Below are 15,715 nucleotides of genomic sequence, written 5' to 3'. Positions count from 1 at the left end.
TGAGTCACCCAGTTGCCCCGGAATAAGATTTTTATATAGCTGATTTGGTACATGGTATAATCCTGTTTATGCAAATAAAATATGTAAAAGCAACTTAACATATCCTAAGGAAAAATCTGGAAGAATACACTCACACTGTTCATGGTGGCTAGTGCAGGAACTGAGACCAATAGAAATCCTTGCCTCCTAACTTAGGCGTTTGTGTAAGGGCTGTATGTCTTTTAGAGTAAGCATACGCTATCCTTGTGAGAAAGATGAAAAGTTTAGACAAATCCAAAATTGTAAATACATTATGATTCCAGTACTGTTTCCCTGCTTTAAATATGCATCTACATACAATTGTCATTTAAGAAGAAACCTGAGGGAAACCACTGAAATGTTCACAGTGGTTCTCTCCAGTGGTGACATTAGGGAGGGTATTTTTTCGTCATTTTCTAACTTTCTGTAATTCTTCGACTTGTCCACTGACCACGTTTTGCTTCCATAGACTCTAAACAAAATCCAAAAAAACCCACAACATTTTATAACCAAAAATGCAACAAAAATATTCCATCTTTGATGTAATGGGGGAAGAATCTGGCACACAAAACAGGATTCACAAAATGGACCATCTACACTAAGTTTCTCAAAGTAAGCGCTATACTCAACATGGGGCTTCAATGCTTGAGATCGCGAATCACATGCTGTACTGACTAAGCTAGCCAGGTGCTCTCCCTCACCCTGGTCTACACTAAATTCCAAACTCCTCAGTAAGTGGATTCACTACAAAGCATCAGGCATGTGTCGGCTTCACTGTGAAGGAGTGCAGCTTGCATTTAATTTGACATATCCCAAATCCTCCGCTGTCTGCACCCTGAGCCACGCAGAGACCCACTGCAAGAGGCAGGCTTCTCGGGGTGCCCGGGGGGTTCAGTCAGTTGAGCATCCGACTTCAGCTCAGGTCATGATCACGTAGTTCATGCATTCGAGCCCCGCGCACGGCTCTGTGCTGACACCTCCGAACCTAGAGCCTGCTTCGGATTCTGCGTCTCCCTCTCTCTGCCCTTCCTCTGCTCACACTCTGTCTCTGTGTCTGTCTCTGTCTCTCTCTCAAAACTAAAGAAACATTAAAAAGTTTATAATTGTTTTTAGCTTATACATAGAAAAGGACCATAAGCCAAGTTAAAAAGAAGCCATGGGGAGGAAAAGTATTTCCAATCATGATAAAGATTTGATACCCTGAACATTAAAGGACACTTACCAGTCAGCGTGAAAAGTGTGACTGTTCTGAATAGAAAACGGGCAAGGATACACACGGACAGTTCTCAGAAGAGATGTCACTGGCCAAATGTCTAATTGCATCACATTCAAAAGGAAACTGGAAGACACCAATATGGTTTTGGTCGCTATGCATTTGGTTTTACGAAGGTGTAAAAGACTGAACATATCCTGTCTGGGGTGGGATGCAGGGAAATGGACACTTTTATCTACCACCGGTGCGAGCTTCTGGGGGTGCACTTTGGCAACATGCACCAAACACTTTATTTTTTAAAAAATTTTTTTAACTTTTTTAACGTTTATTTATTTTTGAGACAGAGAGAGACAGAGCATGAACGGGGGAGGGTCAGAGAGAGAGAGGGAGACACAGAATCTGAAACAGACTCCGGGCTCTCAGCTGTCAGCACAGAGCCCAACACGGGGCTTGAACTCACAGACCGCAAGATCATGACCTGAGCCGAAGTCGGCCGCCTAACCGACTGAGCCACCCAGGTGCCCCACACCAAACACTTTATTTTTTTTTTAATGTTTATTTATTTTTGAGACAGAGAGAGACAGAGCATGAACAGGGGAGGGGCAGAGAGAGAGGGAGGCACAGAATGCGAAGCAGGCTCCAGGCTCTGAGCGGTCAGCACAGAGCCCGATGCGGGGCTCGAACCCACGGACCATGAGATCATGACCTGAGCCGAAGTCGGACGCTCAACCGACTGAGCCACCCAGGCGCCCCAGCACCAAACACTTTAAAGAGGGCTTACCCTCTGACCTGACAAGTCCCCTTCTCAAAATCTATGGAACAGAAGCAAATGTACCGGGATATTCGTTTCAGCACCGCTTACAGGACTGAAAGAGGAGAAACAGCGACAAGGTCTACCCGCATGGATGGGTTGGAGTAGCTGAAGAATACACGTTTGTGGATCGTGGTGCAGCTCCCACTGCCCACACCCTGCCCCCGCGTGTTCTCGTAGAGAAGCTTTACAAGCCCAAACAGGTGTGTGTGTGTGGGGGGGGCGCTACGAGAATAAAGCCCCTCTGAAGAAGGAGAAGAGGCAGCGGGGGCAACAGTGGAGGCAGAAGCGGCAGCCAGCGGGCCTGTTCCCTCTGTGGAGGGAGAGGAGGGGGAGATCCCTGGGGGATGAATGTCAGCTGAACCGATGGGACCCTTGAAGCCCGGGGTCTGGCGTGCACTGTACATCCCCTGTACGACAGACTCAAACAGATACAAGAGCTCTAAACTAAGATGACAGGTTTGCCAGGACCAGCCCTACCCCCACCAAATAAAGCTCGTAAGGTAAATCAATTCAAAAACCTGTGGAAAACATGGATTCTAAACCCCAAAACAACAGATTATAAGTTACTGCTACACATTTAATATAATTTTTTTCACATTTATTTATTACTGAGAGACAGAGACAGAGCATGAGAATGGGAGGAGCGTAGAGAGGGGGAGACACAGAGCCCGAAGCAGGCTCCGGGCTCCCAGTTGTCAGCACAGAGCCAGACGGGGGCTTAAACTCACAAACCCTTGAGACCATGACCTGAGCCTGTCAGACGCTCAACCGACTGAGCCTGCCAGGCGGCCTTAATGCATCTTTCCTGCACTCGTTCAATGTTTCTGAAGAGCTTGGATAAAAAGTTCACATTAGATGAAAGCCATCAGGAGTAATGCGAAACGTGCAAACGATGGGCATATTCCCACATGTTGAGAGTCCTTGATACCGAAGGACAGGACGCACGTGGGTTCTGCCAGTTCCCAAACTGCCTTCTACCACCTTCCGCGACTTGCACGTCGACATCCCAGGAGCCGCCCCGCCCCCCCGCCTGAGGACAAAGGGAAGACTATCCGGGGGTGCCACAACTGAGAAGGAACCGGGAATAGCAAAGCTCAGTTTTATTTTCTGCAGTAGCAAACATTTAAATGGCAAACAAAACAAGGGGACCATGAGTGCCCAAGGGCTCGGGCCCTCATTGCCCTCAGAAGACCAGGCAGGCGCCCAACCTCAGGTGGCAGCTAGCGCAGGAATCACTGCCCTAGGAAGGACGGACCGCCCAGACGGGGGACACGAGGCTAGACCTTAGCCCCCTTTCGCCAGCGCGGGCTTAGCGGGAACCGGGAACCGGAAGCGCTGCATGGTCCGAATCACCACGCAAAGCTGGTCAAGAAAGTTGATGATGGAAATTCGGAGGAGGAAAGGGTTTTCAGCTCTCCAGCGGCTGAGAGAGGAGAAAAGGCAATCAAGTTGGAGGTGGTGGCTCCTCCCCTTCCTCGCTCAGCTCCCCTCCCCGCCCAGGTACCCATCCCTTGCACCCTTCCCCGCCCCCAGGAGCGACCCCCCTACCCGCAGGTGCAGGTGTTAGAGCCTGCGGGCCCTGGCCCGCACCTAGCCCTCGACGATCCAGCAGAGAGCGCCCCCCCCCACCCCCCATGGAGACTGGACCCGCCACCTGCAGCCACCCCGACCCCGGCCCTTCCAGAACTAACATGGCCAGGACGCTGCCGAACACAGTGAGCCGCTGCTCCACAAGGCATCCATACGGTTCCCGATATGGGGCGAAAGACGCACAGGCGATCTCCGCCTCCAACTGGGACGGGAAAGGCACGCCGAGGGCGCTGGGTGCAGATTCGGTTAAGGTACCACCACTACTCACTCAGGGCCTGAGCCCCCTTCTCAGGCCACCCTGACGAGGCCACCCACTCCCGACCCTAATGGCTCGCGGCCACCCCGTTACCAGGCCCATGTCCGCCCACCGCCCCCGGGAACCCGTTTCCCCCCTGATCTCCTTCCTTCCTCCTCCCCCACCTCTCTCCAGCCACCCCGGGACCACCCTGCTTTCAGATCTTTGCCCCGCGCCCCGCAGGTCACCGCGGCTCCTCTCCCTTTCCGCCCCCTGCCCATGCCCGCTGTCCCCTCGGCTAGGATACAATATGTGTACTCGGGTTTCCGGCCTTCCGGCCGTGGAGAGGGCATCTCCGCCTGGCCCGGGGGCGTGAGGTGGTCGCGGGACACGCGGAGCCTCGCCGGCGACCGCGGCCTCCGCGTCCGCGCCTCCGAGGCCGTGACCGTGCCCGCGGCGGCCGAGGCCGCCTCCCTGGCCCTCCTGGCCCTCCTGGCCCCCCTGGCCGTCCCGGGCGTTGTCGGCACCGCCCGCCTCGCCGCCTGCGGCTGCGTCTGCCGCCTCCATGGTCGTCAGGCTCCGCCTCAGGTCCAGTCCCCTGAACACAGGCCCGGCCGCTCGCCCAGTCGGCTGGCGGCTGAGGCGCTGCGGCTCCTTCCCGAAGCTCCGCCCCGCGCGCCGACCCCGCCCTCCCCGCGCACGCGCAAACGGGCCGTCGGGAGGCTGCCGGGCGCGTGGCCGGTTCCCGCCAAAGCGACGCTGTCCCAGGCTCTCTCGGACCCTGGCTGCGGAAGCCCCGCCTATCACAGCTCGACGCCACCCCCAGGCGCCTGCGCCAACGGGCTCCTAGGGTTCCTAGTGAGGCCGCCAGGCCTGCGGCCGGTGCCCGCCCAGCCGGCCTTTCCGCCCTTGGGCCCTGGGAGACCCCCTGGCTTAGCTAGACTATGAGCGCTTCCTCATAAAGCCCACGCAAGTCACCCCGGCCTCCCGGGAGCGCCGAGGCCAACATTTCCCCACCCCCACCTCCCGGCCGTTCCCTTGGGCGCCTGACTGGTTCCCGCCCAGCCAGCTCTGCCAGGAGCCCCTAGAGACTACCCCCCCCCACCCTTGTCCTCCTAGCCAACGAGGGTTCCCTCCTAAGGCTCCGCCCCCAAGCATCCAAAGCAAGGGGGCTCCCAGGAGCGCCTGAGCAAACAGACCCCTCTGTGTTCCTCCCGGGCCTGGACCTGCTTCCCGCGCGCCTGCCCCGAAGCCAGCTCTGCCCTGGGCTCCCAGAGACCCCGCCCTCGGCCGCCTCTCCAGCAGCTGCTCCCTCACCAATCGTCCCCACGGGCTGTGACGTGTGACCCCACTGCACCCGCGCAAACCAGTCCTACCTCAGCTCCACCCCCTCCCCACACCCCTAGCCCCTCCCCAGACCTCGTGGGAGGCCGCCAGACTCCACGGCCTGTTGTCCAGAGGGCCCTGCCTCTTCCTTGGGCTCAGTGTCCCCAGCACGTGGGGCTCCACGACCTCGCAGCGGTTCGTGGAGGGAGATGGGCCACAGCCCAGACGGACACGGCCCCGCACCCCGTCCCCTTCCCCGGTACAGGTGGACACACCAAAGCGGCCTTTGGAGGGGGCGACTGAGCACAGGTGCGGATCAGATCGGCGGTCTGGGAAGGTCACGAAGGGGCTCCCGTCGGGGGGCAAGCCTGCCAGTAGGAGGCAAGGAGGGAAGGGATGGCGACTGGAGCTAAAGTAGTGGCCACGGAGAACAGGGATGCGGTCGCATAGGAAAAAACCACAGTGCAAAAGGGAAATCACTAAAATCCCAACCTAGGCAGCTACTGTATATGTGCACGGAAATCCTGCCACGGTAGCCTGAAGTGTAAACACCTCGTATCTCTGTGTGGTGGGATTGAGGGTGGTCCCCACTTCTTTTTTGTGTATTTCTCCCCCAAAAGGTTCACAATGACTTTACCTGACCTTTAGTGTTTTCAATTCTTTGACATCCTTGCGTGCGTGATCTCTACGCCCCACGTGGTGCCGGCACTCACGACCCAGTGAGTGCTTCCACAAGTCAGGCTTGAGAGAGCAGATGATGCCATGCAGGGCGCCGGGCAGCAGCACTCCCCGCACCAACAGCACGACGAGGACCACGCAGGGGAAGGTAGCTGTGAAGTACACGATCTGGGGCGGGACGGAGGGGGGGACCTGCTCAGAAGGGGCCCTGCGGCCCCGCCTCCCCACTTAGGGGCCCCCAGCCTCAGCAGGGGGACAGGCGGGCCACACTCCCCCCACTGTGGTACGGTCCGCTCCGAGGTCAAGCGGGAGGCCAGCCTGCAGCCCCCCCTTCTACTCCTCAGAGCCTGGGCTCCTCCCGAAGGAAGCGGGGTGCTCAGCTGGCCATCGGCCGCCCCCGCAAGGACAGGTCAGCTGTAGAGAGGGAGGGCGGAGGCAGGACCTTCCCCGGGTGGGGAGCAGGACATGGCCTGGAGGCAGGTCCCATGCCTCCTGTGGTTCTCTGCACAGAGGCAGGGTCCTGGGCAGGACGGAGTGGACTGGGCCGGCCAGAGACAGAGGCGACAGCAAGGTGACTGCGAAGACCTCTGCCTCCGTCCCACCCTCAGCAGAGCAGGACAGGTAGGCAAGGGAGGGCCACGGGCCGGGTCCCCCCAGGCTGGCCGCAAAGCAGAGAGTGAGGAAGTAGTGAGTGAGGAAGAGAGGGAAACTGGGGTGGGGATGCCCGACACGGGCAAGTTCAGCTGGCGGTCGCCTGGGCCTGTCCCCTCAGGACGGAAGGCGGCTGGGCTGGAGTTTGGAGGTTGCGGAGGACTACCCAGGCACGCGTGGGAAATCCACCGGGCTGGGTTCAAGGACCTGCCCCCGCCTCAGGCCCTGGCCAGGTCACCTCGCATGGCGGGGTGCCCCTGCCCCCCACCGGCCATGCTGCCCCCACCCCTGCCATCATCACCCACCCCGACCCGCCCGCCTCCAGCTGTACCTTTCCTGTTGACTTGACCCCCTTGCAGACACAGAAGTAGGCCAGCACCCAGCAGGCCGGCAGACACAGGGTCACCTCCCAGTTGAGGGCCCCTGGCACGTCCAGCACTCCCCCCCCCCCCGAGAGCCGCAAGACTTTGTTCCTGGGGGGGGTCAGCCCGTCAGGGCTGCCGCAGCTGAGGGCAAAGCGACCGGGGAGCTGTCGCCGGGGCGGTGCTCCCCCATGCCGCTGCCCTCGGGTCCAGCTGGGCCCCCCTGGGCCCCCAGGCCCCCGGCCCAAGCCCACAGCCATTGCGGTGTGGGAGGCGGGAGCCCGGGAGCCCCCGGCCAGAGGCCGGTCGCGCCCTCGGCGGTGTACCCTCCCCCAGGCTGGCAGGCACTAGGGGACTGACGGCGCCCGGGACCGAGAAATGGTGAGGGAGCCAGGCCCGTCCCTTCCAGCTCCCCTAGGGGCCGCGCGGGGCGTGCTCCCTGAGGACAGGCAGGGCCTGGGAGTGGCCCCTGCTCGGCATCCCGCGTCGGCCCCCCCGGCCCCCGGGGACGGGTCCCGGCACACGCAGACCCGAGTCGTACGGGGAGCCCACAGACAGGGACAGGCACGGTGCTGCCCAGAAGCGCCTGAGCGCGGCCCACGCCTCGATGCCCGGGACCCGGGCGGGCGGCGGTCAGGGGGCTGCTCACAAGTGCGCCCGGCTGGCGCCTGCGCAGACACACGCTTGGGGGGAGGGGCGGGCCAGGCCGGAAACAGTCACGTGCCAGTGGCCTCACCAGAATGCTCTCGGGGACGAAGGAGCCCGACAGTGACGTCACGCGTCGAGGGGCGCAGCTTCCGGAACCAGCCTCCATCTCCTCGGGGTCAGCGTCGACCGGATCCAGGCTCTGGGCCAACACAGCGAGGCCGGCTCGGTGGGAACCAGCCTGAACACGCTTGAGGGGAGGGGCGGGCCGCGCCGGAAGCAGTCACGTGCCAGTGGCCTACAGGAGGGGATTCTGGGCATTAGCCTCGGGCCGGTTTGCGCAGGTGCGCGGGGAGCGCAGGTGACGTCACCCGCTTCCCGAGGGAGCCTCGTTCGTTCGTTCGTTCGTTCGTTCATTCGTTCGTTCCCTCGGCGGTTCAGCCGAAGTCCAGGCCGGGGAACCATGGAGGCCACAGATCGAGGCGCAGGCGGTGGGGCCGGCGGTCCCGAGGGTCAGCGTGGCCCGGGAGACCCCGGTGTCCCAGATGGCCCCGGAGGCCACGAGGGCCCCGGCGGCGGCAGAGGTGGTGAGGGAGAGGAGTGTGCCGCGGCCGGTGCGGCCCCGCGGGTCGCGCAGGCGCCATGTGCTCCCGTCCCGGGCGCAGCTGCCGTGCCAGGGCTTGGCGGACACCCTTTGCCGGGACCCGGTGGGCACGGCGGTCCCACAGCCGGAGGGCCGGGGAGCCAGCCGCTGCAGTTGTATCCTCTTGGCCGAGTGGCGGGTGGCCGGGGCGATGGGCCTAGAGGAGGCGACGGGGCGGGGGGCGGAGGGGAGGGGGTTCAGCCTGGGGGTCCGGGGCAAGGAGGGGAGGGGGGGACCGGGGCACCGGAGGGACCGGCCCGGGGGGCGGATGGGCCAGGGGTGGCCGGGAGGGGTGGCGGGGAGAGGCGGCCTGATGGACCAGGAAGGAGGGGAGCGGACCTGAGAGGATGGAGAGGGGGGAGAGTGGCCGTGGGGGAAAGCAGGCCTCGGAGTGGTCAGGACGCCTGAGGCACCGACGCGATCGGTTTTCGATGATGCCTTAACCGAATGGCTACCAGCTACGTCACCATGCCTTTCCCGTCATCCACGGAGGCACAGGTGGCCCACCAGTGTCTGGCGACACAGGGCCAGCCCCAGGTCGGGGCAGTTCGGAAGGAGTTCACGGTATTCGGCAACGTCCTAATTATGTTAGTTCCAAACGGGTCCCTCGTGGGGGGTGGTGTCAGGTCGCTAGGGCCTATCTCCTGAGGGCCGTTCTAATAGTGAATTGGAGACACCAAAGGTTAGGTCCAAAGAGGTAGGTGTGGCACCCTGAGCCTGCGGCCACCTGAGGGGGGGCAGAGAGATAGGGGCAAGAGTGATGACATTTCATTTGGATTTTCTTTTTCCCTCACTTTTAGCCGACTGACTGCCGAAGACCCTGGCCAACTCCAGGTTTCCATCGCCTCCTGTCTTGACCAGCTTTCCCTGTTGGTTTGGACCATGCAGCGCTTCGTGCCCCCGTTTTTCAGAGTGCCGGAGCCAGGCAAAAGGGGCTAATTGTAACCTAGCGTCCCTTCCTTCCCTAGGGCGTCCATTCCGATGCTGGTTGCCGCTTTATTACGGGGGTCTAATTGTCTGTATTGGACTTTGGGCCTTGTTTTTCCCTATTGCTGGAGGAGGGGCGTTCTTACAGCAGAAAATAAAACTATTTTTCCGCATCTGAGTGTATTTTCAGCTACTGTGTCAGAGCAAGGGGAGAGGGCAGAGAGAGAGAGAGAGAGAGAGAACCCAAGCAGTTCCTGCGCTGTGAGTGCAGAGCCCGACGCAGTGCTTGAACCCACCAACCTGAGATGATGACCTGAGCCGAAACCGACTCAGGTGCTTACCTGACTGAGCCACCCAGGCGGCCCTCGTTGATTAATTTTTCAATTGGAATAGTCATATTTTACTTATTGATTGGTGAATGCTCTTTATATACAAGAGATACCAAATCTTGGCCAAAGTAATTGAAAATACTTTCCTTCCTCATTGCTTCACTGAATTCTTGTTTATAGTTCTATTCTGTACTGGAGGGTTTTTAACTTTTTCTTGTATTTAAATATGAAGTTTATTGTCAAATTGGTTTCCATACAACACCCAGTGCTCATCCCGACAGGGGCCCTCCTCAATACCCATCACCCACCCTCCCCCCCATCAACCCTCAGTTTGTTCTCAGTTTTTAAGAATCTCTTATGTTTTGGCTCCCTCCCTCTCTAACCTCTTTTTTTTTTTTAATGTATGCAAGTGGTACATTTTTGTCATTATGATTTTTGCAGTTGATGTCCAAGGGAAAGCCATCCCCACTGTAAAATTATAAAATTTGTCCCTCATGCCATCTTCTAGTACTTTGAAATGTTAACACACAAGGAATTTATTGTGGTGTGAAAGATGACATTGGTCTAATTTTGTCCCCTTCCCCCCAAGGTTCCTCAGGTGTCTCAATGTCATTTATTGACTAATCCATATGTCTCCGCTGAACTGAAATGTCGCCTTCACCAGGGTCTAAACCTGCATCTTCATTTCTTCTTGCACATTTGTTTCTCCAGCAAATTTGGGCTAGGTGATCTCGGATGGCCTCTCTGAGGAAACGGCCTGAAGGATACAGTAGAGAAAGTTGGGATTGGTGTGGGAGAAGGGACAGACAGAGACAGAGGAGGACAGACAGACCGGCCGACAGAGAGATTTGATTGGCTCAGCTTGGATTGCCCTTCGAAGGGCGCAGGGAGAAACATGAGGACAAGAACGAGATGAGAGAGAGAGAGGTTAGGGCATCAGTGCATTAGAGGACTGTTGCACTGGGGATACTGGAGCATTTGGGGTTTTCTTCTTTCGTTAAGAAAAACCTATTATACATAATACTACTATGAATATTTTGTTTAAAAAGATTGTACAGGGGCACCTGGGTGGCTCAGTTGGTGAAGCGTCTGACTCTTGATTTTGGCTCAGGTCATGATCTCACAGTTCTTGGCATCGAGCCCTGCATAGGGCCCTGTGCTGAGCATGGAGCCATCTTGAGAGTCTCTCTCTCTCTCTCTCTCTCTCTCTCTTTCTGCTTCCCCAACCCCCGCTCACGTGCATGTGTGCGCGCTCTCTCAAAAGAAATAAAAGAAATTGAAATATATTTCTATATATGTTTAAATACACACAACCCTAGTTTCAGTGGTGATGGAGTTTTCAGGTTATTGAGTTCACGATCTTGTAGGAACTGTACATTCCCCCATGACCTACTGATCCAGGTTTCTGTAATTACGGCATATTACCTGGTTAGCGGCTGAGGGAGCATTATTCTACTATGTAGGAGAGTGAAGGATATGGGGAGAAAGGCCCAGATGGGTGGCTGCAAAGTTGATGTCCAAAGTCGAGCACAAGTCCCATGTCCTCAGGGGAGGGTAAGGTTTCTCAGCCAGGACACAAGCAGTGTTCTAAGGGACCAAGCCAGAGCTGTGCCTGGAGAAAGAGATGTAAAATGAAGAGCCAGAAGCCAGAGTCAAACCCAACTTGAAAGAGTACGTAAAGAGCAATGGTGAAATTATTTGGGTTACTCGAGTCAGAAGAAAAAGAAAGCCGGTCTTGACCTTATTCTTAAGTCAAACAGTAAACAAAGCAGGATGCAAAATCCAGAAGCAAACAGCCACAACCACAAATAAACCAACACCAGTGTCTAATTACACAAAGGTGTTAAGCTCTGTTAGGGAAGAAAACATCATAAATAAAATGGAAAGACAAGTTAGGAAGACATTAGTAACCCAAAGGGCAAACTAAAGTGAGTATCTTCAAAACACAAGTGACCCTTAGCAAATAAATCCATAAAAGACACAAACAGCCCAGTAGAAGATTGTACAAATGACAGGACCATGGGATTCCTGGAATAAGGATTATAAACAGCCAATTTGGTACAGGGTATTGTTTACCAGTGGGAGCGTCTACATAGCGTGAATGGAAGCCTCCACTCTTGGATCCCCCACGGAACGTTTCCATGAGGATCTGCGCTCAAATAAGGACAGCCAGAAGGAAAGTAGCAAGCACAAAGCAGTTTATTAAGGACAGTGCACTCTCCAGGTGGCAGAGCGGACAGGCCCAGAGGTGTCTGGGGTTTGGGGTGTCCTTTCTCTGTATGTTTGCATAGGTTCCGGATGGGTCACAGCTGGCGGGGTCTCCCACTGAGGGTGCTTCCCATCATGTGAGCAACTCCTCCTACCGGTTGGGAGGGGGAGTTTTTCTGGCCCCGCCCACAAGGTTCTGGCCAGAAGAGTCCATGGCCATCTTCCCTTGGGCGGGGAGAGTTGAAAACAAAACGATGTAAATCTATTATAATGAAGCTGTAGGTTACCCTGAGGCCAAGGTTGAAGAGGAGAGCCCCTGTTCTGCACCTGTGGCCCTTGGTCTGTCAACCTGGGGGTGTTGGAAGCCATAGGACCAGGATGTTAACAGCCACAAAGTCAGGACATTGTGCCCTCAGGCTTCTAACGTGTCACCTATTTAACACCGCCTTTGCCTCTGGCTCATGTCTAACCAACTGCCTACTTGATCGGTATGATCCTATGTATGCAAACAAGCAAAAGAAAAACCGTTATAAACGCAGATGAATATATCCTAGGAAAAAGTCTGGGAGGACACACGTAAAACTGGTCATAATGGTTACTGCAGACACTGAGTTTATGGGAAATGTTTACTTTCTAACAACACACCTTTGTGTAAGGCATGAATGATTTTATAATACGCATACATTATAGTGGAAAAAAAATTTAAATATCTCAGCGTTCGGAGCTGTAAGTGCACTATGATTCCAGTTTTGCTTTCCTACTTTAAATGTGTATGCACGTACATTTGGTCTTTTAAAAATTTTTTTAAGTATATTCATTTTCTTTGAAAGACAGAGAGAGACAGAGAGACAGAGAGACAGAGCACAGCAGGGGTGGGGCGGAGAGAGAGGGGGACACAGAATCCAAAGCAAGGCTCCAGGCTCTGAGCTGTCAGCACCAGAGCCCGACGAGGGACCCGAACTCACGAACCGCAAGATCAGGACCTGAGCCGAAGTCGGACGCTCAACCGGCTGAGCCACCCAGGCGCCCGTGCACATACATTTGTAGTGCAAGAAGAAACCTGAAATAAACCATCAAAATGTTTACAGTGAGGTTCTCTCGCGGTGGTGAGGTTATAGAGGGCATTTTTTTCTTTTTTGGTCACTTTGTAAGTTTCTGTAACTGCACAACCTATGCAATGACCATGTTTTACTTCCATAAATAGAAAGCAGTGTTTTAGAATAAGGGGGGGAAAAAAAGAGCAACAGAAATATTTGATCGTTGCTGAAAATGGGGGGAAACCTGGCACCCAAAATAGGATTCACCAAATGGATCACGTGCATGACATTTCAAACTCCTGTGTGATTGGATTCACCCCCAAAGCACTGGCATGTGCCAGCCCCACCCTGGAGAAGATCTTCATGGGCTTACACACATGGGGGGAAGTGCCTGGTGGGGGGGAATGGTGGGGGGGAAATGCCCGGTGGGGGGAAATGAGCTTACACACATGGGGGGAAATGGTAGGCCGAAGGCCTTCCAGTGCCACCTTCATTCCAATCTCCGTGTTGGAGAGGTCAGCAAAGGGTACCTCCCGTTGTCACCAGTTCCCACAGAAGCACTGCAAAACTCCCCGTGTCTGCTCAGCGTCTGTTTGTATCTTCAGGCTTCTTCTGCAGAGCTTCAGGGGCCACCCAGGCAGGTGCATACCTGCGCCCAGGGCATTGGAAGGAGAACCTGACGTCGGCCGTGCTGGTTCGGGGAGTCATGTCCTCATCAATCATTACACTACGGCTGCTGAGCGCGTGTCGTGGGATGAGGGGCTCTAGAGTGTGTACGAGGGCCATGCCCCTTGCCATGTCCAATGCAAACGTCACAGCCTGGCTCTGGTCCACAGCAAAATTGGTGCCTTCGTGTAATACATTGTACAGGGAGGGATCCATATGGCATCCAGTGTGCGACGAGGGTGGGGTGTGGAGCAGGTGGAGACTGACAGGCACCTAGCACTGGGAGCACATTCGGATGTGAGAAACTCCTGAGCCGGGGACACTCCTCGTTGATTTGATGTGACCAGTGCCTAGGAGGCACTTTCTTTCCCGAGGGCCTTGAACAAAGCCCTCTTCACCTCCTTGTTTCCCATGCTGTAGACGACGGGGTTGAGCATGGGGGTGAGGACCACGTACAGCACAGGGAGCACCCGGTCCCGCAAGCCAGAGCACGCAGAGCTGGGGAGGATGTAGCAGAGGACTGGAGCGATGTAGAAAATGCAGACCACGGTGGTGTGAGCACCACAGGTGGAAAAGGCTTTCCTTCGGCCCTCAGCGGAGTGGATCCTGAGAATCGCAGCCACAACACGTACACAGGAGATCGCAACCGGGGCACGGGGTGCAAGAGCCACCACGAAACTGAGGACAAACAGGGCAAGTTCGCTGGCCCACGTGCTTGAGCAAGAGAGTCTGGTCAGTGGAGGGAGGCCACAGGAGAAGTGGGTGATGAGGCGAGGCCCGCAGAACCTCAGTGGAGCTGCAAGGACGGTGTGGGCGAACGCATCGGCCAAGGCAAGCAGGCGGGAGGTGGAAGCCATTCCTGCCCGGGTCCGTCCGACGGCCCAAGAGGACTAGGTGGTGCGGTGGCCGGCCGATGGCCGCATAGCGGTCACAGGCCATGGCTGTGAGCAGGAAGCACTCCCAGGGAGCCAGGAAGCGGAGAAAGAAGATCTGGGGAAGACAAGCACGATAGGGCACGGTCCGCACTGCTGCCAGCAGGTGTTCCAGCACCTGAGGCCCCATGCTGGAGATATAGGCAGTGTCCAGCAGTGAGAGGTTGACTAAGAAGTCGTCCATGGGAGTGTGGAGTCGGGAGTCCATCACAGTAAGGCTGGCAATGCCCAGCCACGCTGTGGACCAGCAGAAAGATCACAAAGAGCAAGGGCCTCAACTCCTCTGCGTCGGCCAGCCCTTCCAGAAGGAACAGCGACACTCGGGTCTCATTCCCCAGCTGCCCGGAACCATGCGCAGAAACCTGCACCTGTAGAGTCCAACTCAGAGTCAGATGAGGATCCAAGTGTGGAGTTCCAATTTGCACAAGGCAGCAGGGTGAGGGAAGGTGCAGAGACAACAACAACAACAAGAAAAAGAGACAGGTTTCAAGCTTAAGAAAATAAGACTCAGAATTGGGGGAGTGAGGCTAGGTTCAGGAGGCCAGCGGTAAGGTAGAGGCCAGTAGAATGGAATCGGTAACCCCACACCAAGACAAGGTGCACAGACCTTGAAGCCACGGTGCATGCACCTCCTGTAAGGATATCAAAGTCAGTCCCTCAGAAGCTTCTACCTGAATAAGGACCCTAGACCTCGTAATTACCTGCAGTGGTCCCCTTATTTCACCCTCACCAACCCAGCAGAGCCCCAACTCAGGAGCAGTGATAGGACACTAGTCAGGTCCCTCCTCCTCCCGCTCTGAACCTTTCAGTGCCTCCCGTCTCACTCAGCGTCAAAGCCAAAGTCCCCCCGGCGACCTACCAGGCCCTCTGTGATACGCTCTCTCTCCTCTCCTCTCCTCTCCTCTCCTCTCCTCTCCTCTCCTCTCTGACCATCGGGCAAGAAGTCTGTCAGCTCCGTGCCCCATATCACATCTTCGGACTGGCCCACAGCAGCAAACGCCCTTGCCTATTCCCTGCCTCGGTGGAAGAGAGCCCTGCCCTCCTATCCAAGGCTAGCTTGTCCGATTTCCCCAGCTGCTCTCTTCATTGTGCCAGCCCTGCTCGGCAACCCTTTTACATGGGAATGTGCTAAATGCCACTCGACTGTTCACTCTCAGATGGTTTATTTTATGTTATCTCGATTTTACCTCCATGAAAAAAGGAAGCAAACTAAAGACTTTTTCAGACATGTAAAAGCTGAGATTAACTCGTTGTCAGCGGAAAACCTGCACTACAACAAATGTTAAAGGCTGTTCTCCACAAGCAAGGATGATAGCACGTGGGAACTTGGACCTACATGAAGTAATGAAGAGGGTTCCAGAATTGGAAAGTATGTGGGTAAATGTAAACATTTTTTCTCCCTTCAAAATGTCTCTCAATCGTCGCAAACCATCTAAAGCAA

At 56.1% G+C, this 15,715-nt stretch overlaps 2 protein-coding genes and 2 pseudogenes across 3 annotated transcripts; 1 reads left to right on the top strand and 3 right to left on the bottom strand.

Moving 5' to 3' along the window:
* Positions 1-3,130: 3,130 nt before the first annotated feature.
* On the bottom strand, positions 3,131-4,985 carry LOC122477944 (annotated as a pseudogene).
* Positions 4,986-7,875: 2,890 nt separating this feature from the next.
* Positions 7,876-9,275, top strand: LOC122477404 (cancer/testis antigen 1-like). 2 transcript variants are annotated; one of them, XM_043570370.1, is made up of 3 exons: positions 7,876-8,291; positions 8,634-8,739; positions 8,976-9,275. In XM_043570370.1, the coding sequence occupies exons 1-3, from the start codon at positions 7,996-7,998 to the stop codon at positions 9,030-9,032; spliced, it is 459 nt and encodes a 152-aa protein (XP_043426305.1). In that variant the 5' UTR covers positions 7,876-7,995; the 3' UTR covers positions 9,033-9,275. The 2 variants fall into 2 exon arrangements, with proteins under 2 accessions (XP_043426305.1, XP_043426304.1); XM_043570369.1 differs by having other exon boundaries at positions 7,884-8,291; positions 8,634-8,762.
* Positions 9,276-12,812: 3,537 nt separating this feature from the next.
* Positions 12,813-13,691, bottom strand: LOC122477188 (annotated as a pseudogene).
* LOC122476756 (olfactory receptor 3A3-like) lies at positions 12,813-15,091 on the bottom strand. Its single transcript, XM_043569573.1, is given in 2 exon segments — positions 12,813-14,217; positions 14,219-15,091. Coding segments are annotated over 2 exon segments (789 nt in total). The 5' UTR covers positions 14,483-15,091; the 3' UTR covers positions 12,813-13,692.
* Positions 15,092-15,715: the final 624 nt, after the last annotated feature.

Source organism: Prionailurus bengalensis, chromosome X (genome assembly GCF_016509475.1).
Source record: "Prionailurus bengalensis isolate Pbe53 chromosome X, Fcat_Pben_1.1_paternal_pri, whole genome shotgun sequence".
Classification (NCBI taxonomy): Eukaryota; Metazoa; Chordata; class Mammalia; order Carnivora; family Felidae; genus Prionailurus; species Prionailurus bengalensis.
This window is presented reverse-complemented; position numbering and strand designations above follow the sequence as displayed.